Below are 22485 nucleotides of genomic sequence, written 5' to 3'. Positions count from 1 at the left end.
GGGCGTGGTGGGGAGCGGCCGGCTCCTTATGTTAGCGGCGGAGCGATTCGTCGTGTGCGGGATTTCGTGGGGTACACTCCGCACTGCCTGGGGAGCGGTCGAGAAAGGAGGTTCTGCGAATGCCTGGCCCGGCGTGCCGGTCGGAGACCCTCCTGGGGCTGGGAGCCGGTTTGCGGTGGGGAGGGGCCGAGGTAGAGACCGTGTTTGTGCAGCCGGGGCGGCCCTCGGCCGGGCTCGCTTCTGTGGGGAGCGGCGGTATGGTATGGGAAAAGACGCGCCCCCCACCTCCCCCGGCTACTGCCGGCTGGGTGTGCGGGGCGCGTCAGACGAACGCGGCCTTTCCTGGGAGAGAAAGCCCCCGATGCTTCGCACAGTACAAGCGCAGTCTGCATTAACCTGTATTTCCCCGAGCGTGCAACCGCTCACTCGGCCTCCGCCGGCACGGCCGTTGCGCGACGGGCACCTCAGGCTGCGGCGGCAGCGCTGCTCCCATCCTGTGCTGGCCGCTGTGCTTGTTCCCAATCAAACTGCTCTGGAAAATCATAGAATCACGGAATCATTAATCCTGGGAAAGACCTCTAGGATCAAGTCCAACCGTCAACGCATCGCCACCATGCCTCCTGAACCATGTCCCAAAGTGCCACGTCTACATGGTTTTTGAATGCCTCCAGGGATGGTGACTCCACCACCTCTCTGGGCAGCCTCTTCTAATGCCTGACCAGTCTTTCAGTGAAGAAATTTTTCCTAATATCCAATCGAAACCTCCCCTGATGCAGTGTGAGGCTGTTTCCTCTCGTCCTATTGCTAGTCATTTGGGGAAGAGACTGACACCCACCTCGCTATAACCTCCCATCAGGTAGCTGTAGAGAGCGATAAGGTTCTTAGCCTCCTCCAGGCTAAACAACCCGTTCCCTCAACCTCTGCTCATAAGGCTTGATCTCCAGACCCTTCACCAGCTTCAGTGCCCTTCTCTGGGTACGCTCCGGGACCTCAGTGTCCTTCTTGCAGTAAGGAGCCCAAAACTGAACTCAGTGTTCGAGGTGTAAATATCGCTAAGGCGTACAAAGGGTGGAGGGGGCGGGCCGGCCACCTGCGAGGGGCAGCCGGCTCCTCAAAGCCGCCGGTGGAGCAGGGAAGGAGCGATCCAGCCCGCCCGGCTGGCAGTGCTCCGCGCGAGCGAACAGTCCGGCCCCGGTGTAAAGGCGGGCACAGCCTCCCCCCGCGCCCCGCCCGTCGGGCCGGCAGAGGCAGGCAGCGGGGCGGGCCTGCCTGCGTCGCGGCAGAGCGGAGGGGCCTCCCGTCAGGCAGGCCCGGCGGGAGGCAGGGCGGGGCGAAGCGGCGGCCGCGGCTGGGCTGGAGTACGGTGGGGGCGGGCGCGGGCCATGGACGAGCTGCTGTGGTGGGACCAGCTGTTGGCCGGCAGCTCGGAGGTGGACTGGTGCGAGGACAACTACACCATCGTGCCCGCCATCGCCGAGTTCTACAACACGGTACGAGGCGGCGGCGGCGGGCTGGGCCGGCACGACGGCCTCGGTGGGGGGGCACCTGTGCGGCTGGGCGGCCGCCCCGTTGCGGTGGCGGGCTGGCGGGCAGGGGGTCCCGCCGGAGCGCTGGGGGCTCCTGCTGCCTACTGAGCCCGTCTCTCACAGGGCTTTCATAGGACTGAAGAATGCCCTTCTGTCGCCTCCTGCTTCTTCCTTCTCCAGCCCCTGCGACGCCAAAAATTAAAGAGAAATGATGGGTTTGGTCTTGTAGGTGTAAAATCGGGAGGTGTAGAGAGGGCTCATACCAAGCCGTTCGGTAGATGCTGTGCAGCAGGCCCCGTCCTTCTCGGCTGCGCTGGGTCCTGCGGCAGCTGAGCACCTAAGTTTCTGTGCTGAGTTGTCTGGGTCTGGTACTCGTTTGCACAGGTCTCAGGCACCTGACGACGAGCAGGGCAGCAATGGATCAAGGGAAAAAACGCGTTAGTGTTCGGAGGAAAAACTGGGTTTCATCCAGGTAGGTTTGGCTCCAAAAATGCAAAGCTTTCAAGGGCAATTTGCCTTGAGGTTGCAGGATTGTCCTGGTTTCAGCTAGGATAGAGTTAATTTTCTTCCTAGTAGCTGGTACAGTGCTGTGTTTTGGATTTAGGAGAATAATTTTGATAACACACTGATGTTTTAGTTGTTGCTAAGTAGTGCTGACACTACTCAAGGGCTTTTCCAGGTTCCCGTGCTCTGCTGGGTGTACAAGAAGCCGGGAGGGGAGGGGGCACAGCTGGGGCAGCTGATCCAAACTGGCCAGAGGGATATTCTGTAGCATGTGACATCATGCTGACCATATAAACTGGGAGGAGTTGGCTGGGAAGGTAGTGATCGCTGCTTGGGGACTGGTGGGGCATCAGTGGTGGGTGGTTGGTGAGCAGTTGTATTACTTGTTTTTTCCTTCGGTTTTGCTTCTCTCTCTCTGTCTCTTGTTATTTTCCTTTTCATTACATTATTATGATGATTACTTCGTTTTATTTTGATTATTAAACTGGTCTTATCTCTGGGTTGGGGGGCTGAGCAATGGGCTGTGTGGTGCTTAGCTGCCTGACAGGTTAAACCACAACAAGGATGAAGTCAGCAATATACTTTTGGGAGAAGAAGAGATGTCTGTTTAAGAAAGTAGCTGAAGGAAGGAAGGAGAGGGAAGAGGACTAATGGATTATTGCTTCCTTCCAGTTAGCCGTGGTTCACTCGAGTCCTCTCACACCATCCCAATACCTGGCAGTTGCTGGAGTGAACTTGTGAAAATAGCCCCAGCAACAGAACCAGACTGCCCTGTACCATGCATCTTGGAAGGGGAGCAATGCTCCTTACATCCTGTTAATACAAAGAATTGCAGTGACAAATAGATCCACCAGACTGAGATAATGCATCGGGGTTTCTGCTAGTTTGCCTTTCCATGAAAAACACATGTCCAAGAGTGAACCCTGCAAGTGCCCTGTCTATTTTCTGTGCTATAGTGGGTGGTGTGTGCATGAATGAGGAGCAGGGGCTTCTGCTTTGCCTCTTTTGTACTCTGAAATGGTCTTTTAGGGTTTTTTTTCCCCAAATTCCATCCTTGTCTCAGCTGTCTTTCACTTTCAGGCTGTGGTTCTTTGAGTGCTAATGTCTGGTGGTAGAAAGAAGTCAGTGTCTGGCTTTACTCACTGGAGTGTGTATCATGGGGGGTGCTGCACATGCAGAGCAAGTAATTCCACAGTGTACACTGCTAACCTGTTGTTTTTTCTTATAGTTTGCTGCCAAAGTTGTCTGGGTGGTCTCTGGTCTGTGCCATTGGAGAGTTTTGAGGTTGTGTGTGGGAAGCTGTCTGCGTTCTTTGTGTCTGATGTCACTGTGCAAGAACCAAAAACAAAGGGAGGAAAAGGTGAGGATAAACAAGTTTCTTGAAGACAAGAAGTGTGTTTTGGAGCCAGCTATGCAGGGGTATGGGTATCCTTCTGACTGCACTGAGCTGCTTAGCAGTGGTATAGAAGCTTGCAAAATGCTAGGAACTGCAGGTATGTCCAGATGAATAACAGGTTCCAGACAGGTTAACAGAGAAGGACAACAAAAAGGTTGCCCCAAAGCCTGCTGTATTCCAGCAGCTGTGTACAAACCAGCAAGCTGTACACTAAAAGGGGAGGAAAAAAGAGGCCACATTGAGACTAGTTGTGTTCAGCACCTCTTCAGTAGTAACAAGTCATTGTAAGGATTTGACTTCTGTGTTAGCAACTTCTGAAAATTAAGACAGTGACTTGCAGTGGATTGATGGGGTTGTGTGACTGTGTCCCCAAAAAGCCAGATGTTCATAGGACAGTTGGGAAATTTTGGCCCCACTCTAAGAGGCACCTTCAGTGAAATCCTGTGCTAGTTTTGGCTGGGATAGAATTAATTTTCTTCAGAGTAGTTAGTATGGGGCTATGTTTTGGATTTGTGCTGGAAACAGTGGTGATAAGGTAGAGAAGTTTTAGTTGTTGCTAAGTAGTGCTTACCCCAGTCAAGGACTTTTTCGGTTTCCTGTGCTCTTCTGGGTGCACAAGAAGCTGGGAGGAGAAACAGCTGGGACAGCTGATCCCAACTGACCCAAGGGATGTTCCGTACCGTATGACATTGTGCTCAGCACTGAAAGTTGAGGGAAGAAGGAAGAAGGAGGGACATTTGAGTTAGGTCTTCCCAAGTAACCACTATGTGTGGTGGAGCCCTGCTGTCCTGGAGGTGGCTGAACACCTGCCTGCTGATGGGAAGTAGTGAATTAATTCCTTGTTTTGCTTTGCTTGTGTGCACAGCTTTTGCTTTACCTATTAAACTGTCTATATCTCAACTCATGGGTTTTCTCACTTCAACACTTCTGATTCTCTCCCCCATCCCACCAGAGAGGAATGAGTGAGCGATTGTGTGGTGCCTGATTGCTGGCTGGGGTTAAACCACAAGAAGTTTAAATTTTATTCCTTCTAAGATGGTTCAGTTCTGACTCTGATTCAAACACTTGAAGTTACAGGAAGGACTCTTCAGCCGACCTGAATCTAGCATCTGGGTCTTTAAGCGGTATATTAAAACCTTGCTAATCCACATTTTAAACTGTCATGGCTGAAGTCAGAGTTGCAGTTGAGGTCTCATGCAATATTCATGTAAGCAGCAACATGGAAGAGTTTATCTGAAATCTATTTTTAAAAAATCATTTATTTATTCTGGTGGGACTCAATCTTCATCTGTTATGCATAAATTTAACTCAATTTAGGTCAAAAGCAAACCAAAGTGCTCAACAGGATTAAATCAGTAAGAGAATATCTGTTCAGAGGTTTTGTACAAATTGATCAGACTGTTTTTTTAAAACATGTATGAGCTAGACTGATGTGATTTTGTGTTCAGGTGTTCCACTCTTTCAGTAAACAGGCCATGAAACTCTTTTAAACTCAGATTAAAAGTGTAGTTATAGGAAAACTAGCTTTTCCTTTGGTTTTAGTTTTGGGTTTGTTTTTTTTCTCCCTGAAGTGAGTAGTGTGTCCTGATGCAGTGTAACCCTACTTCAGAACATAAGCAAATGCCTCCATGTGATGAGAAGAACTTACCCTGTGCAGAGGTATTTACAAAAAGAAGCTGTTGTTCGTGTTTTAAACACCTGACAACTGTAACATTTTTTTTCTATTGCTAGTAAAGTCAGTACTTTGCAGTTCGGTGTGTTGCATTCAGTTGTGTATGTAATACATATTTCTTGTCAAATTTCCATTTAAAGAGGGAATTGCCTGTGGTTTTGTTCCTCTTCTGTTCCCTAGTGGCATGGAGATACAAGTTTTAAACAGCTATCAAATAGTCTTAAGACTGTGAAAGAATGCTCATACTCCCTCTACATCATCTTTTTTACTACAAAAGTCTTTTAGTGTGTGTGAGTGGCATGCTCATGGATCAGGATATAGAAGATACAAACCCTCTGAAACTCACCAAGAGCTACTTAATCCATTTTTGCTTTCCCCAGACGAAGAGGTAGTGCAATAAAAGTGTTGCCTTGGTGGCTGAATGCTACAGCTGCTGTCTGGGAGACATACTAGGTAGTAAAGAATACTTGAGCTTTGGCAGGACTGTAGGAAACGTCCTGTATCAGGACTGTGGCCAGACGTGAGTGAAGTTATGTGCTCATAATTTGAGCAAGCCTCTGGCATTCCCTCTGTGGCCCATGTCATATATTCTTTTCATACAATTAAGTAGCTGGAAAACCTCCAGGATTGTATGAAGCCAGAGAACAGACTGTTATTGATGGTCTGCTTACCTTTTTTCCAGAACTGTAGCTTTTAATTGTTGCCTTTTGCAGATCCCAAAAGAAATTCTTTGTACTCCTGTTATTAATTTTTGCGCTAAACTGAATCAGCATTTGAATTTTGTATTATCAAACCATGCAGGCCAATTGTATATTATGGAAAAAATTGCACCTGCAACATTACTTTGTGAAACCAGAGCCAAATGGGTAGGTGCCTGCCTTGCTTGGAAAGGGCGGTGTTAATAGTTGCAGTATATCTAAGGGTGTGTTCCTCTCAGGGAGCCAGGTTGATATCAGAGAGTAAAAACAGCAGATCAGATCTAGTGTTGATCTGGTTGACACTGAACTTGAAACTAAGACAACTTAAGCAAAGTGTTTCAGAAAATGTTCCCAGGTCCTGATTTGAATATAACTTGTGGAATATGATAAATAGTACTAAGCTATTGCATGGAAGAGATACATGATTATAATTTTTTTTTGTGAACCTAATAGAAATGAATTTCAGTACTAAAATTATTTCAACTTTTATGACGTTAGGAAAATCCTCCCGGTGGCCGTTGCAAAAAGTACAAGTCATGGCCAAACTCCAGGTTGCAAGGGTTTTCTTGCACTTGCAGGCAGCATGAACAGGAGTTTAGTGCCAGCAGAGCACTACTGTAGAGCAGAACTGCTCCCTTGTCTAATCACGAGTATAAACCTGCATTGCTACAGGTGTGGTAAGTAAGTGTGTTTCCTTTGTCATCTTGTTCCTAGGCTGATTAAGGACTTCCTAGCCAAATGTTTATAGACTGCGATTTTCTTTGTCTGAGTTTCTGGTCAGTTCTAGCTGTAGAGATGGAAAGGTTTTCTTCCACACCACTTTGTTTATAACCATCTGTTTTTTCCCGACACCTCTCTGGCCCAGCTGTGGCTAAAAGCCTAAAATGTGTAGAAAGCTCCCAGATCCCCAGAGGACTTGTTCTTATTCTGCCATCCCTGCTACCAGTCACTGTATGTGCTTCCTACCTGATTTGGCGTGAGAGGAGCCCTCCAGCTCTGTGTTTGTGTCAGCACATCATACACTGGAATCCTGGTCCATGGCTGTATTCCCAGTGTTGCTAACAGTCTCTGCTGCATGGGGCTGGTGGGTTTTTTATGGATGGAGGATGCTTGAGTGAGCCTGTTTGGTTGAATGTGTAGGTTGTTTTACAGGGAATAAGCAAATTGATCTGCCTCTTAAAATCTGCTAAATAGGATATTACTTTATAAATAACTCTTCAGTCTTTACCTTGCCTCCCCAGGGTTGTGCAGTATCCTGCACTCTGACATTGCCAGGTGCCCCTGTTGTCCATCTTCCACCATCTCAATTTGTGAACGACAAAGGCGAAGTTTGCCACCTTGGTGGGGTAAAGGATTTCCATAAGAAGAGTCCTTTTATTCATACTAAGAGATGTTTGGTCTATGGCACTGTTCATCAGTTGGTGCCCTGCAGGTTTTTCATGTCTGGTTTATGATGTTGGCTTCCTACATGGCAAAACACACCGTAGGAGCTGGTAATTGGTGAGAGGATTGAACCCTTGCATTGGTTCAGAATGCACGTCCCAGCCCAGTGGGAGATGGCCCTCTGGCACCTTCCCCTGGCCTAACTGGTCGGTGGTGTGGCCTGACTGCAAGGAGCCCTATGCATTAGCAAGTCTTTGCTTGGGCTGTGTCCAGTTACTAGGGTGCTGTTGGCAGAGATTTGCGTAGTATTTGCAGCTACAAACTGCGTGGGTGATGGCTCTTTCTAACTATTTTAATGACATCTGAAAGCCAGGACTTTGGAAGGAAACACAGCTTGTCTGTGAGGATGTACCTTTAGTGTGAGGGAAGGTGTCAGGCATTAAGCAGACAGTGCTGAGAAACTGCTTCTGTAATTATTGTCATTTTGAATGCCAACCTAGGAGTATGTTTTGATGAGCCTTGCAAGTGTTACATGGTATGTGTCCATTTTAATCATTGTAAGCTCTGTCCTCAGATTATGTTGAGTGGTGGACAACAGTAGCTGAATGGGCAAATGCCGCCTTCATGTGTTGTTCTTGAATCCTTTCTCCACTAGGTTTTCTTTAATATCAGTAAAAGTTCATAGGTCTCTGCAAAGAGGGGATCTGCCCCAAAGGAGTGCTCTTGTCCCAGAGCTGTTTTCTCCACTTCAGGGGAACATTGCTGGGGATTATTTTTTCTTGTGCTTGGGCTAGGCAGCGGAACATGAGTAAGTAAGTCATCCTGCCCCCTGTCCTGTTGTGAAGCAGCAGCAGAGTCTTTCCGTAACTGCTCGGTTACAATGCCACAGCTAGCCCCAGCACTGGCAGCTCCTCCCGGGGAAAACCAAGTCACCATTACTGTGACAGCTCCTGATAAGAGCCAGCAGAGTGTTTCTACCCTTTAACTAGAGAAACATGCTTTGGATTGTTGGTAAGAAAGAGAAAATATGTCTTTGTTCAACTCCTACGTATTAAATTTTGAAAAAGCTAGCAATGGTCTGAATTATCAGCCTTTTTACCTTCCTGTAACTAGTTTTCAGTCATATTCAGTTTTTCTGTAATGGAGAACCAAGAGAAGAAATGAAGGATTTACAGCTTCAGGCTGTCTTTACCCTGCACAAAAAGGTTTCTATTTTAGCTTTGCTTTGTATTTCAGACCTTCCAGACAATAGCTATTTCTCAGTGACTTGACTGCCACAAAGCTTGACTAGCCCTGTGTAGTGCCAGTACTTCTAGTGCTTTTTTCATACTAGGCATGACAGCCATTGAGGGGACAGGTCAATTGACAGGACATCCTGTTCCTCAGCTGCTTGCTTTTGTAGGCTTCCTGAATTGCAACAGTCTTGATATTTGTAGACTCTCAAAATTCCTCTGGGAATAGACTTGAAAGGTAATCTAAAGATGTGACTAGCCATGTTTTATGCTGCTCAAAGTTTTTATCTATTATTAGTTTAATGATGTTAAACAAAACAAGTTCATGCTTTGCAAAAACAGTTCAGCTTTGGCAGAAACTGAGGGCCATAATTTGTTGAGCTGGGGCTTCACTAGATAACACAATGTTTTTATTGATATCTTAGGCAGCCCGTGAATATTTAAGGTTTGTTTATTTTCTGTCCTGTGATACCCTTTTTTTTTTTTCCTCCTAGATAAGCAACGTATTGTTTTTTGTTTTACCACCCATATGTATGTGCTTGTTCCGTCAATATGCAACCTGCTTCAACAACGGAATATACTTAATATGGACTCTGCTCGTTGTGGTTGGTAAGTTGGTTAGTCTCTGTTTGCCTGCTCATGCATGAGCTGAAAGAGGAAATCAGTTCTTCCTGCTTTATTGTTTTGCAAAACAAAGCAATCCCAACGTCTGAGGAGGAGTGTGCTAGAACTGCTTGAAGCTGAAGCAGCCGTAGTTTCTGAAAGGAAAATGCATTTTGCAATATGAGGTTGGTGGAAACTTTGGCCTTAGTTCTTGTTCCTTTCCTATCCTTCCTTTGCATAACTTCTTTTGTTTGTGTCTGGGCTTACTCTACAGCAGTGCTGACCCTCCTTCCTCTGTTGCTGTTGCTTAAATGAGAGCTCGAAGCGCCCAGCACATCTGAAGAGGATAAGAGATTTTGCATTGTAGTGAGAAGGCCCAAAGGCTTAGCTGGTTTGTAGATGTGAGATTCTTAACGTTTTTCATTCCTGGAGGCACTGGGAACTTTTAAAGGGGTAATCAGAGCCCTGTGGGGCAGCGTGACACGTTCCACCTGTAAACCTGTATCATGGTTTACAGTCATCAGATGCTGCTTTTCATCTTTGCCTTACCATTCTTGCGCTATTGAGAAAATTCAGAAGCAGCATTTGGCTTTTATTTCTTAATTGGTTTCGCATTTAACTTTACCACCAATATTTTTTCACGTACATCTACTTTTCTAGTAGAAGCTGGCATTTCTAGTTGCTGATTTTGTAGTATGTTTGCATCGTAATTAACGAGGTGCTGATGACTTTGATTGCCTTCTTAGGAAAATAGGCGCTTTTTTCCTGGTTTCCTTCTTTTTAAGCTTTTCTAGACTGATTGGTATCCAGCATTTGCTATGAAGTTCTGAACCTGAGCAGTGTGTTTTGGTCTATCCAGTACTACGACTATTCATATTGCCTTTTGATTGATTCTTCCAGGAATTGGATCTGTTTACTTTCACGCCACCCTCAGTTTCCTGGGCCAGATGCTGGATGAACTGGCTATTCTCTGGGTCCTGATGTGTGCTCTTGCCATGTGGTTCCCTAGGAGGTACCTGCCCAGAGTGTTTCGGAATGACCGGTAATCGTACAATCATACATATACATTTCTATGTTTCTTGAAACATCTTATGCTAACACCTAAATCCGCACAGAATGGCACTGAGTTATCATCCAGCCTTACCACTGCCACTGCTATCTTTTCCTACCCCATTCTTTTCCTTTTGCTTGTATCTCAGCCATTTTTTTCAGAATTCCTGAGTTTGCAGTTGCTTCAGATCTTGAGATGAGGTGACTTGCCTCTGGAAGTCCCTGTTCTTGTTGATTCTCGGGAGGCATTTGCATGAGTGGTTGATATAAGCTGTGTCTAAAGTAAAGTAAGGAAAACCCTCTTTCCCTCTTCCTTTTATATATCCTAAAGTGCACACACAAGTGGACCAATGGAAGTCAGCTGATTTTCATCTGAATATTTAAGGCGGTGGTTAAGGATGGTGTGTAAGTATTCAAAAGCTACATGTTTGGAAGCCTCTTGTAGTTGTAAAAGGACTTTTTTTTCTCTCTCTCTTTTTCTTGCAGGATTAAAAAAAGCATGTTGTAGCCAGTCTAAAGAATCTGGTTGTGGTTTGTACCCCTCTAAAAAATACGCTATAATCTTTGTACATATTGCTCTTTTCTGCAGTAGAGAAGTTGAGGTAATGGGGAGGTTTGAACTGCAGCACCAATGTTCTCTCTGAAAATTGCTGAGGCTGCTGCTGCTTATCTTCTTATACTGTTACTATCTGGGTTTTTTGGTTTTTTGGTTCCTTGACTTGTGCCTGTTTAGAAGTTGCTGTAGGGAACAGGGGAGAGAAGGTTGATGCCTAGATTGACCATTCCTTGTAATAGATATACTTTTCTCAGTGCAAGCTTGAATTACCTTGTGCAGTCCATGCAGTCCAATGGCTTTGTCATGTTGGTGTGAATTTAGTACTTCTGCATATTGTAACACAGTGCTATTACAGGACACCATCAACTTAACAAGCAAACAGGTTTTACTGGGGTGTTTCGGTCGATGACGTGACTTTCAGACATTAGTTCAAGTGAGGAAGAGTTCAATGTCTTGAAGAATCTCTGTGACTTCATGTAAATTATTCCTGAGAAGCCTAAGGGGATTGTTATATGTCATCTATCACTATCTTCTTGTTGTGTGCTGGATGTGTTCATAGTATGGGTCAAGAGGTTAAACTGTATTCCTTTTGAAAGAAATAATAACACTTTTTCGGTGAAATCCTCTTTCTATTGAACTTGGTGTTAAAACTATAAATAATAATCTCCCAGGTTATAACTGATTCCTAAAGGTCCTGAGATGAGGTAAAGAATGTCCACTGTCCTGAATTTCTCAGAACGCTTCTTGAGAATGTGTCAAGGCAGTTACATATTAAGGTTTAGACTCCTTTCTGAAGCATACAGGGGAAAGACATACTGGGCAACAAACCCTAAACCAGAACAGGTTTGGTGTATATTTTTGGTTTTTTTGCTTTGCCTAACTAATCCTCTAATATTATACCTATCCCGTGCTCACTACTGTGGTCTTCACTTTCTTCATCCTCATCACACTCTGGATTTTCAGAGTGGCAAAAGTTATTATCTACCATGACCAATTTGTGGTGTCTTTAGTCATTAAAGCATTCACGTTAGACCAGCACTTCCTACTTAAGTAACTTGTTGCCTTCCAGCAGGAAGAAAAACTTTAAAGCAAAAGGCAGATGGAATGAGCTAGGTGAAGATGATGACACCTGTGGCCAGGCAATGGTGCTGGACAAGTATACTGACACGCTGCTTAAGACATAGAATTAAGGACAGAAGAGCCATCTGTCCAAAGAACTAGTTTTATAAAGCTATAGGCCAGTAGTTAAAGTGCAGTGTGATGATTCTGTCTGCCGTAGTCCTGCCACAGATGGAGACTTGAAGTTTAAACAACAGTTAACATATATTTAATTTAAAAGTTGTCAGGCTGTTTATATAGGGCCCAACTGTGATTTCATTTATGCTAAGAATATACCAAACTGTAATCCTTAAAAAGTGTGGGAATCCCTCACCTACAGTTGAATTTGGTTAAAAGAAATGTTCTTATTTACCTTACAGTTTTCAGTATCTTTAAGCCTTAAAAGAGTTAAAAGAAAATAAAATAGACTGTAACATGACTTCAGAAGTTGGGGCACTAATGGTAACAAAATATCCTTACAATCTATGTTAAAAGCATGAAGAATGATGACACAACACTCCTTTGAAGAAGTACAGTGCTATGTCCTGAGATGGGCTTGTTCATGACTTACTATGGGAGGAGGAATATTGTAGCGTGGCCTTTGGGTTTTGAAACCAGTGATTAGTGTGTGTGTGTGCATATGCCTATGTATACATACACATGGCTGCTTCAGAAGACCACAGTCCAGTGAAGATTTGTGTATGCAGTTAACTCTGCATGCACATGCAAATCTGTGCAAGGTCCACATCATTTTATGCATGTTGTCATTGCACCTCCTGAACACACCTAGAGAAACCTAGATTTTTTACATGATTAAGAAAATTTTAAGATTTCTGGCTTTAGTAAAAATTTTGAATTAAAAGGAGTTTTTCTCCCCACAAAAAACCTATTCAGGAGCCGATTTAAAGCTGCCGTGGGTGTCCTGTCTGGAGTTACTACCTGCCTCGCCTTCATTAAGCCTGCCATCAACAACATCTCACTAATGACTCTGGGTGTTCCCTGCATGGCTTTGCTCATTGCTGAGTTGAAGAGGTGAGTACATTTCTGCTGAATGTAGCATTGCCCTCTGAGATCCTTAGGCCACCCTGTGAAGATACACTAGATCTGGCTTCAGTGTTTGTGATAGCAGATCAGAAATGCTTATTTCATGTGCAGGAGCAGATCTGGTATAAACTTGCTCTGCCAGATCAGACATTTTTGGCAAGGATATTTTTTTTCCTAGGCCACTATACTTGGTCAGATATTGTCTGTCTTCTTGAGACATATCTCTTGCTGCAACCTGATCTAACTCAAATTCGTTTGTTTATTGTGGAATCAGGGCAAGGGTTTCACTCTACTGACAGTGTTTCTGCTATATATTCTGCATAAGGGTGAGGTGGTTGCATGGTCCTAGTACTAGAGGGAATGTGAAGCAAGGCCCAAGCATGTGTGGAAGATGTTCCAGCTCTTAAAGTTGTACTGTGAATCTTACACCACTTTGTCTTCTGATATGAATAATACGATGGAGTTGGACTGACAAAGATAATCACTAGGTTGTAAAGGATAGCTGTCAGTCAGGGCCTTAGAAACTATAAAACCAGAAAACAAATAGAGAAGAACCTGAGACTGATCTTAATATTTCAAAGAGTCCTACCATGATAGTGATACCAGCAGCAGTCCAGAGACTTTTTTTGCGTCTTTTCACCCGCTGCAAAAAGGACCAGATGTGTACCAGCAAATGAACTTGTCCTTTCCCCCTCTTCTCCAGTGTCTGAGAAGGATTTTACAGCTTATGTTGGCTCTTACGTATTACACATGTAAATATCCATCAAAAGAAACAAGAGCAGGACCAAATGTCAGCATTCTGACTGCTCCTGTTAGAACAGAGATCCTCCAGTTTGCTACCTTACCGTATTCTCCCATTGCTTCTCCAGACAGTGGAAGCCTCTGCTAATGATACTTTGTAAAAGTGTTCAGGAGTCCTTTCTCATTAGCTCTCCTGCTAAGCAGCCTTTACTTCTGTGGCCAAAGAAACTTGGGGAAACAATGCAGAATTTAGTTGTAGACAAGAAAGTCAGTAGTTGAAGAATGTTGGTGGAGGTGTCTCATTTTGATGAAAATACCAAGGAACCAAGGGCAAATGGAGATCTGGTTGTGACACTAAATAATCTATGTGGACTCTCTACATGTCAGTTTTCCAGCCATGAGCTCCTGAGAAACTTAAAAGGACGAATAGTTAGTGCCTCATAAGATTGAATACTGTTGCATCAAATCTAGGAATTGTTATGTCTACTTGCTTTTTAAAACTCCTTCTGAAAGGTCGCATCTTACTAAAATATGTGGAGTTTCCCTGTCTGTTTTTTGAGAGAGAATTAAGGGCACAGATAAACCTTCTTCTGAATTGATTAAAATGGGACCCAAAGTGACATACGGCCCTCTTAATTGAGGTGATGTAATTGAGATGATGTAATGCCCAGGAATTAATTGAAAAATACCGTAAGTGCAAAGGCAAATAATAAAAAGTTTTATTTTAAACTATGCTGATCCCCAGGAGATTGAAATGAGATATGTAATTGTAAAACCAGAGGAGATGACTTATCTCATCCCTTTTTGCAGTCAAAAAAAAAATCTAAGCATTATTTAAAATGCCTGCGATTCTCCCATTCTCTGCTACCACAGTCAGTAGGGGGCTACACATCTGAGTCCTGGCAGTCTGCAGCAGAAATTTGTCTGTGAAACAGGGATTTGGGGAAGGAAGGAGGAAAGCCTCCGGAGTAGTTTCTTCTGTTCTTTGCTTGAAGTTTGTGACATGGTAGACCAAAACTCCCTGTTGTTATTCCTGTTTTAGGCTGGTGTCAATCTTGTACAGAATTCTGGTGAATCAGAACCACTGTGTTTTCAAATGAGAATTTTCTGCCTGTCATTTGTCCCTGATGAGGAGATAATATTGTCACAAAAGAGCACTATGTTCTTAAATGCAGAGTTGGTAGGGTAGAGTGTGTGGTAGGAAGTATTGTGGGTGGGAGACGATCAAAAGAGCAAAAGGTAGGTGAGAGCATACTTGTCTGTGAAAGACAAAGAAATTGTAAAAATTTATTCTCATTTCTGTCCAAACAAATCCCTTCATGTGTTTTGAAAGGAAAAAACAAATGCACCAAAACCACCACCAAACCAAACCATCAGAAAAAAAAAAAAAAAAAAAAACACCCAGAAAACCCTCTCCTAGGGGATGGTATCAGTGGATATGGTTCCTTTGGTTTGCTGGTCCAAGCCCAATAACTACATCATCCAATTAGTATGATTCAGTGAGTCATCATCAGGCATGTAACTATTCCCCAATTTAGATGCTAGAATATTGTTGCTCAGCTGACATGTGGGCCTTGAGAAGTGGAGGTTACCCTAGCTTCAGGTCTGTCCATTCCTATTCTCCTATTAGAAATCTGGCAGTGGGGGAGCCCTGCTTCATAGTCACAGGATGCTCACAGTTCCCTTTTTCCCTTGACTAAAAGGTTAGGCTAAGTTAACAGTTTAGAAATATTCCTTAGGGTATAAAGGGAGATACCTGTGTCAAAATGAATCAAGCAGTTAATTGGCATGCAGCAACATGCACTGGTCTGAAGAAAAGCTGGTATGTTTTGTTGGGGGTGCTGTGACATTTGAAAATAAAGCTGGTGGAAGTGTGTACCAGCCCAGTCCCTTGGATAGCAAATGGCTTCAGCACACCCGTGTGTGCAGAAACTGCTGTTTGTGTTAAACACCATGCATTGTACAGGCAAAAGGTGCAAATGGAAATGCAAGCTTTGTGGGGTCCAGTTTCTATCAGACTAGAGTAGGGAAGGAGCACGTCACAGGTCGGCATCCATGTCTATTGAGAAATAAAAGAAATGGTTTGGGTCCATGTTTCTTGTCAGTGTCCAGGTGGTATTTGCGTTACATCTCCTCATTGTGGTAAAAGCAGTGGCACGTAGGAAGCTTTGCAGTCCCCTGTCTCCTCAGCCCTCTGAAGCAGAGTCACTAGAGGAACTGAAGACTTTATGATGGGTGATCACAGAAAACCCAGGAGTATTGCAGAGATCAGCAGGCTGTGCTCTTCTCATTGTGCTTCATTCTTTCTGTCTTAGGGTAGTCTTTTGCAGTACACCCTGCATTTAGTCTTAAGTTTATAAAAATAAATTGCAGTACCTGATAGTGGTACTGAGTGAACCTGTCATTACAATCTGTGCCATTTCTATGGCTGATCTTGCATTGGGACAGTTTCCTCAAGCTTTCAGTTTTCCTTTGCAGCCTTGAACTCGTGAACCGTGCAGGTTAATTGTCCTCTCCTCTTGGTATTCAAACTAGTCAGATATTGACAAGTATGATCACTAATTAAAGGAGCTGAATGTTTGAGGCCAAGCCTCTTATTTTAAATGGGACGCAGCGGCACATGTTTGTTTATGTCCTTCAGACAAGGCCAGGAAAGCTTCCATGTTCTCAATACACACTTCTGTCAGAATGCGCAAGTACCCATTGCAGCAGCCTAGTTTTATCTGTCAAATGTACAAAACTGATCCATGCACGTATCCACTTAGGTACATGGTTTAGCATCTTGCTCTTACAAAGAGCGAGACTGTACATCTGCCTTAGCGTTAATGGAAGAGAATTAAGCCCAGTATGCTTAATAGAGCAGCGTTTTTTGACCAATAACAATTTTTCCCTCTTCTTTTATGAAGGGGTCCATGCTATCTAGCCTTTTGGTAGAAGCATTAATCCTCCAAAATGAGGAGGATTTACCAGTAATATTACTGATAAAACTGTGCCAAAGCTTGGATGTATTTCTTACTGGGGTGTCTCATAAAAGAGTGTAAGGACAAATTCATGTGGCTCCCCTCCGGAGCTTGGCAGGCAACTTGGAATTCTCTTCACCCTTTTCTTCATGCTCCTTGTAGCTTTTTTAAATGTAAAGACACTAGTTCAGAGAAACAAGCCTTTTTTACAGTATGCAGCACAGACAATCTTGAAACCAACTTGGTCACGCCCTGTCTCCTCTGACTGTGTCTTGGGAGTTTGCCAAATGGATTGGAGGATTGAAGCCTAAGAAAAAAGCCATTTTGGTTTATATGCTAAGTGGAGTATTAATTTGTGTGGCAGTCCTGTAGATGTTTTTGGTATGAAAACAACTATTGTGATACCTTTCTTGTGGAAGAGATTACAGTTAGGCCAGTAGTTGAAGCACTTTTTCAAATTATAAAGGTAGGTGTGATGATTTTGAATGTGACATTATTTATAGATGGCTTAAAAAACCAACTTGTGCAAAGGACACTGGAGAAAATCCTCTGCCAACAAGATTAGGCAGTTGGTAGCTTTTCTGTCATTAATCCAGTAGCTATAAATGTGCCTTCTGCTCAGCCTTAGGAGTTTCTAAATCCAAAATGCCTGTTAATATGTCAACTGAAATAGCATTTCAAGAGTGAAAAAAATATCCTACAGGGAAAACTGTACTAATTCTTCATTTGCAATACACCAGAGCCAGGTATACTGCTGCTTTCGCAGAACGTTCAGAAAAGTGTTCCAGGACAGAGCACTCTGTGTATGTTTTTAATTTTTCCAAATGCTTAGCAAAGCCCTGGTGCCAGTGGCAGTTCTGCTTTCTGACCACAGAGAAGCAGGAATCATTCTCTGCCCCTGTCCTCCTCCAACTGAGTGGTTGGAGAACATCTCACACGTGCAGGAGGGTGTAGTAACAAATTTTAGCTTGGGGTCAGAGCTGGCATTACTACTTCCTGGACAGGGAATGCAGGGTAGCCTGTGGCTTGTAGGCTGTTTGTGGGTATGGAGACAGAGGTAAATGTTGGAAAAACTAGAATTCTGTAAATGTACCAAATGAGAACAGGTTTCAGGCTGACAAGTGTTTTGTGTGAAAGACAGAAGGACCAAAGAGCTTTTTGGTCTGTGCTGCACTGTATTAGTCAGTTGTCAAGGACAGCCATGTATAAAGAAGATAAGGAACCATAAATACTACTGCAGTGAACACAGTAAGGACGTGTTCGCCTATTCTAGCTCCCTCCTCCAGGGATACAAATTCTAATTGCTTCTCAGTTTCACAAGGTGAAGTGTCCCTTTAAAGGACCTGTTACAGGCATTCCTCACTGTCCAGATGCAATAAAGAGCAGTGAATTGTGTGGAGGAAGACTGGTAATTCAGTGTCAAGTCTACTGAGGTGACCGGATTGGAGCAGAGAGAAAGGTTGTCTGGCGATCTGCTGGAGAGGAAGAAGGATGGAGACATTGGCAATAACTTTTTGGCAGAGGTGTAAGACATAGAAGATGAGTGTGCATTAGAGGAGCCCCTCTTGAAGACCTTAGGACAGAGGAAGGGACTGTGGGGTGCTTGGCCTTGACTTGTTTTCCTTCTAGGTTATAGAAGCAGAAGACAGCGGCCTGTAACCCTGATTAAGGCTGAGTATTCTTTGTTATACTGGCTAGAGATTTGGCTTATTGGTTTACTCTTGAGACGTAGCTCCAACAAGTCACTTTAAACAAATTATTCTGTCATATGATTAGTATGTTTGGGAGTGCTTTGGGAGGTCATATCGGTGACCTTGAAAGAGCAGTTCATTGAAGCAAGAATTGTTCAAGAGCACTGAACAGTTCTGAGATCCCTGGGAAGTTCACCAAGAGTTTAACAACAAGAAGAACAAAAGAAGGCAGGGGTGGAAATCCCAAATCATAGCTTTGTTCTTGCAGAAGGCCTTGGCCACACAGGGCTGGCCGTGTGCCAGTCTAGCTTTGCTTTGTAGATATCAGTAACAGCAGAGCTGCACATACTGGCACCAAGAGGCCTAACCCCAAAATTACAAGTGTAGCCAGACAGCAATGGTTGACTTTAATAGCATTTTAGGACCTGAAGATTGTATTGATGCCTCCTTTTTCCTGATTTTCACTCTTTTGAGCAAAGCTGTATGGTTGTTATGATAGTTTCAAGATATGGAAAAGATCAAAGCACCATATAGTGAAATAAAATTGTAAGCTTTTGAGCAGACCTGCAACACAGGTAATGCTATGCAAATATTCTGTCATCTGCTGTTTTATTCAGTGATGGTCAACTGGAGACTATGCTGCATGTGACCACAGCAAATGTTTTGTGTTCTCTTTCTCTTTGGTGTACCTCTGTATGAACAAGTTGGTATTCTTGTGGAGGGAGAGAACCACAGCTTGGTCAACATGAGGAATTCTGTCTGAGGTGGGGATGCCTGCACCATCTACTGAAGCATGCTTCTTTGGGCCCTCTGGTTAGAAGCTCCTAGAAGTTCTCTGGAACTCTTACATTGTACAATACTAACATGTAAGGGAAAAAATAAACTAACCAATTAAAAAAACCCTCATCCTACCCTAAAATACATACAGCCAAAAAGCATAAAGCTGCCCTTACAAAGCAAATTTGGTTTTTTTATAACAAATTCTTTGTGGTTTTCTCCTCAGGTGTGAAAACCTCCGTGTATACAAACTGGGTCTTTTTTCAGGTCTTTGGTGGATGCTAGCACTTTTCTGTTGGATCAGTGACAAAGCATTTTGTGAGATCTGGTCCTCATTTAACTTCCCCTACTTGCACTGTGTATGGTAAGTGTTCTGTATAAACTCCACAGTTTGATTCAAATGTGATAATGTCCTCACCACATTACCATTCTGTGCTGCCAGGTAGCTATTTCTGGTTAGTGCTAGATAAAATTACTGGTAAAATTGTAACTGAATTCCTTGCCCTACTGGTTACTAAAAATCCCAGAGCACCGCTCAATTGAAGCAGTGACTGTGAAAGCTTAAATTTCCACTGTTAACAACTGAGGGTGAAGTGGGGGAACAGTGAAGGGGTGCCTTTTCTCTTTTACCACCCAGCAAATTGTGCTGTCTTATTCAAGGTGCCATATGTCAGCATTTCTACACAAATTGGTCAGGTGCAGAGGCCAAAAAGCTGCAGTTTAGACCAAGGATAAGCTACAGTTTTGTAGTTTTTCCTTATTCTCTGTATTCTTTGCCTGCATGCAAAGGGCAGACAGCAACTCTATGGGGGACTCGGGAGCAAAGTGAAAGACAAACTGATTTTAAAACATGGTGATATATTTGATTACTTTACTGAAGTCATGTTACTGATCTTTTCTTTTTTGGGGGGGGGGGTGGTGGTGGTGGTGGTGGGTGTCTATTCTTAGGCACATTTTGATTTGCCTCGCGGCGTACCTGGGCTGTGTCTGCTTTGCTTACTTTGATGCTGCCTCTGAGATCCCTGAGCAGGGCCCTGTCATAAAGTTCTGGCCCAGTGAAAAATGGGCATTCGTTGGCATTCCCTACGTCACCCTCCTCTGCGCACACAAGAAATCACCTGTGAAAATCACATGAAGTTGGCCATGGAATGGGGATGGAGTTTCAACTTATATTCAAGCACAGACAGGATTTAAATAGTGACAAATGAATAGGGTTGTATTTTTTCTTCTTAAGATATGCAGTACTTCAGATGTTTTAGAAAGAGAAGGCAATTGTGTTCTTTCCTCTCTCAGGAGAGGAGAGTGGAAGCAGGAAGGTTGAGGCTTTTGAATGCTAAAGTAACCACTAGCTTCTCTGGTTGGCTCTGTTTTGCACCGTGTTTTCAGCGTTAACATTTCTCTTGATAAAAGCTCTTTCCAAATACCAGGGTCAATGAATGATGTTTCTGTGGTAGGTCACCTCTGGTGCTTGAGTCACTTCTTTTATAAGTCATTTCTGGCTTAAGGCCTTCTTTGCAAAAGAAGCCCATCCAAGATGCCTACGTGCCACCCTGTGTCCTTGTCAGCTCTGATTTTGACATGGTTGCACATGGCCACAAGAGTGTGCTCGAAGCACGTGCACCTCCCAGCCTGGTGTGTAACACAGGGAGTCTGGCTGTGCATGACATTGGATCACAGGGTATGTGGTTGCTTCCCCAAGTACAACAGGAGACCAGTGCAAAGTGTTTGCAACTGGGTGACTGGATCAGTGCAGTTAGGCTGTGTAAATGTGGAAATAGCTGACAGAAGACGCAGTCCGTAAAACTAAATAGGAGTTCAAGGGTTTTGAATTTTTCTGTATTTCCACTGACCTGTGGACATTTATATGCTGCATGTTTTCCTCTTGCAGAAACATCACAGAAATCCCTTTCTACCTCTACAGACACATTTAGTCTTGAATTTGGTTTTGAAGCTCACACGGAAGTGCGAACACTAACTTCAGTAAGAGCTCAGGTCAGCATGGATTGACAGTGTGATTAAACTACAAAAACTTGTAGGTGCCTAGCAGCATGTCTGATTTGAGAGTTAACTTCTCACCAGTGCATTGCAAAGTGACATGAACAATAGTCCAGTGCTCTGCTAGTTATACTTAATAAAAAAGTAGATAACCACTTAAAAACCAAGCCGAAGACTTAGATTTCAGTGAGCAATGAAATATGACATTGAGTCTTGCATTTTTACTAGCTGCAGTCTTGGAGAAAATAGGGTCTGCTTACCTTCCACCTAATATCAGAACTATAAGTGGGTTAAGGCTTTGGATGTCTTTTATCACTTTTATTAATAAGTGATATTTCATTTTTTAATATTAGACCAGGAAATACCATTTCCTCTGTTTTGTTTTGCTAAGGAGTCTCATATTGTACTTCTTTTTTATCAATGTGAAAATGTACTCTATACAGTATTATCTTTAGGAAAGTAGCTTTTAACAAGAACTTTGGGGTGAATTAACTTTCAGGCATTGTAAAACCTTTCAGATAACTTTTGTACTCACATTTATGCTTAGAAAACGACATCTAAGGTGTATGCTGTTACACTTAAAGCAAAGTTGTTAGTGGGAAAAATTACTGTCTTCTTGAGAACTCCAAAGCAGGTAAGTAGCCTTCTATCAGACTGATGGACAAGTCATAAAAGCAGCAAGATCTGTCCAGTGGAACAATGCAGATTCATACCACTTGCTAGTAGATTTGTCTGGGAGAAACATGTTTTTTGGACACACAGTCATATAATTTTTGTATGAAACTTGTTTGTAAAAATTCATACAGTAATGTTTGTTACTCTTTGAAACACAGCTGCTTTTTCCTTTTCCTTCCTCTCTCCCTAATTATGAAATGTTTGGTTTCAAACACTTCTCAGGTATTAAAAGTCATATGATTATATCCTTGTACAGATAGGCTTGCTGGCTGGAACCCAGCTAAGGTTACTGATGCCTGACATGGCCCTGCTTTGAGTAAGGTTTTTTTTAATGTTTTTTGCTAAATTATTATGTTATGGTAAATAAGTTATTTTCAGTATTGCTTGGGAAATCAGTATCTGTAGACATACTGTACTGCTCAAAATGACTGGAGCTTTCCTACTTAATATTTTGTTTGAAATCGACCTCTGGCTCAAAGGGCTCTAATCAGCATGCTGTCAGTTTACCTCTTCTGCACTGTAGTCTGACTGCTCACAGAGATGTAATTTTATAATTTAAAAAATGGCAGTAGTGCATTCAGCTATTGCAGAGGTGAATGAATGCAGGTACAGGCCATGCATCATCTCCTGTATTTTTATTAACTAACCTCTTGCCTTTGTACTCTTCATAGGAGATTCTGTGAGCAAAGATCTCTGTCTGATATTCAAAGCTCCACTGTAGAACTGGTTGGGAGTATTACAGTGTAACAGCAGTCCACCACTTTTAAATGTAGCTACTGCACTTTACAATAAATTAATATTAAATTTATATGTTCTGACAAAAGCTACATTTATTTAAAAAAACATGCAGTTTTTACCAGATTCACAGCTTTACAGATTGCTCT

The 22485-nt window shown here is 43.3% G+C and overlaps 1 protein-coding gene across 3 annotated transcripts; it reads left to right on the top strand.

Annotated features, from left to right (window-relative positions):
• The first annotated feature begins 40 nt into the window (after nucleotides 1–40).
• ACER2 (alkaline ceramidase 2) lies at nucleotides 41–21178 on the top strand. Of its 3 annotated transcripts, XM_075078685.1 has the most exons (8): nucleotides 41–1490; nucleotides 3259–3390; nucleotides 8906–9020; nucleotides 9915–10056; nucleotides 12613–12750; nucleotides 19158–19295; nucleotides 19880–20067; nucleotides 20820–21178. In XM_075078685.1, exons 1-7 carry the CDS (start codon nucleotides 1383–1385, stop codon nucleotides 20064–20066), a joined length of 960 nt encoding a protein of 319 aa, XP_074934786.1. In that variant the 5' UTR covers nucleotides 41–1382; the 3' UTR covers nucleotide 20067; nucleotides 20820–21178. The 3 variants fall into 3 exon arrangements, with proteins under 3 accessions (XP_074934786.1, XP_074934789.1, XP_074934788.1); XM_075078688.1 differs by lacking the exon at nucleotides 19880–20067 and having other exon boundaries at nucleotides 45–1490; XM_075078687.1 differs by lacking the exon at nucleotides 3259–3390 and having other exon boundaries at nucleotides 49–1490; nucleotides 19880–21178.
• Nucleotides 21179–22485: the final 1307 nt, after the last annotated feature.

The sequence above is a fragment of the Phalacrocorax aristotelis genome, chromosome Z, assembly GCF_949628215.1.
Source record: "Phalacrocorax aristotelis chromosome Z, bGulAri2.1, whole genome shotgun sequence".
NCBI lineage: Eukaryota > Metazoa > Chordata > Aves > Suliformes > Phalacrocoracidae > Phalacrocorax > Phalacrocorax aristotelis.
This window is presented reverse-complemented; position numbering and strand designations above follow the sequence as displayed.

Bases quoted from the DNA above. Each gene is read 5' to 3' on its own strand.
- ACER2 (XM_075078685.1), top strand. From the start codon at position 1,383: ATGGACGAGCTGCTGTGGTGGGACCAGCTGTTGGCCGGCAGCTCGGAG. The intron at 12,751-19,157 runs GTGAGTACATTT...TTTTCTCCTCAG, and splicing joins CTCATTGCTGAGTTGAAGAG to GTGTGAAAACCTCCGTGTAT. The intron at 19,296-19,879 runs GTAAGTGTTCTG...GTCTATTCTTAG, and splicing joins CCCTACTTGCACTGTGTATG to GCACATTTTGATTTGCCTCG.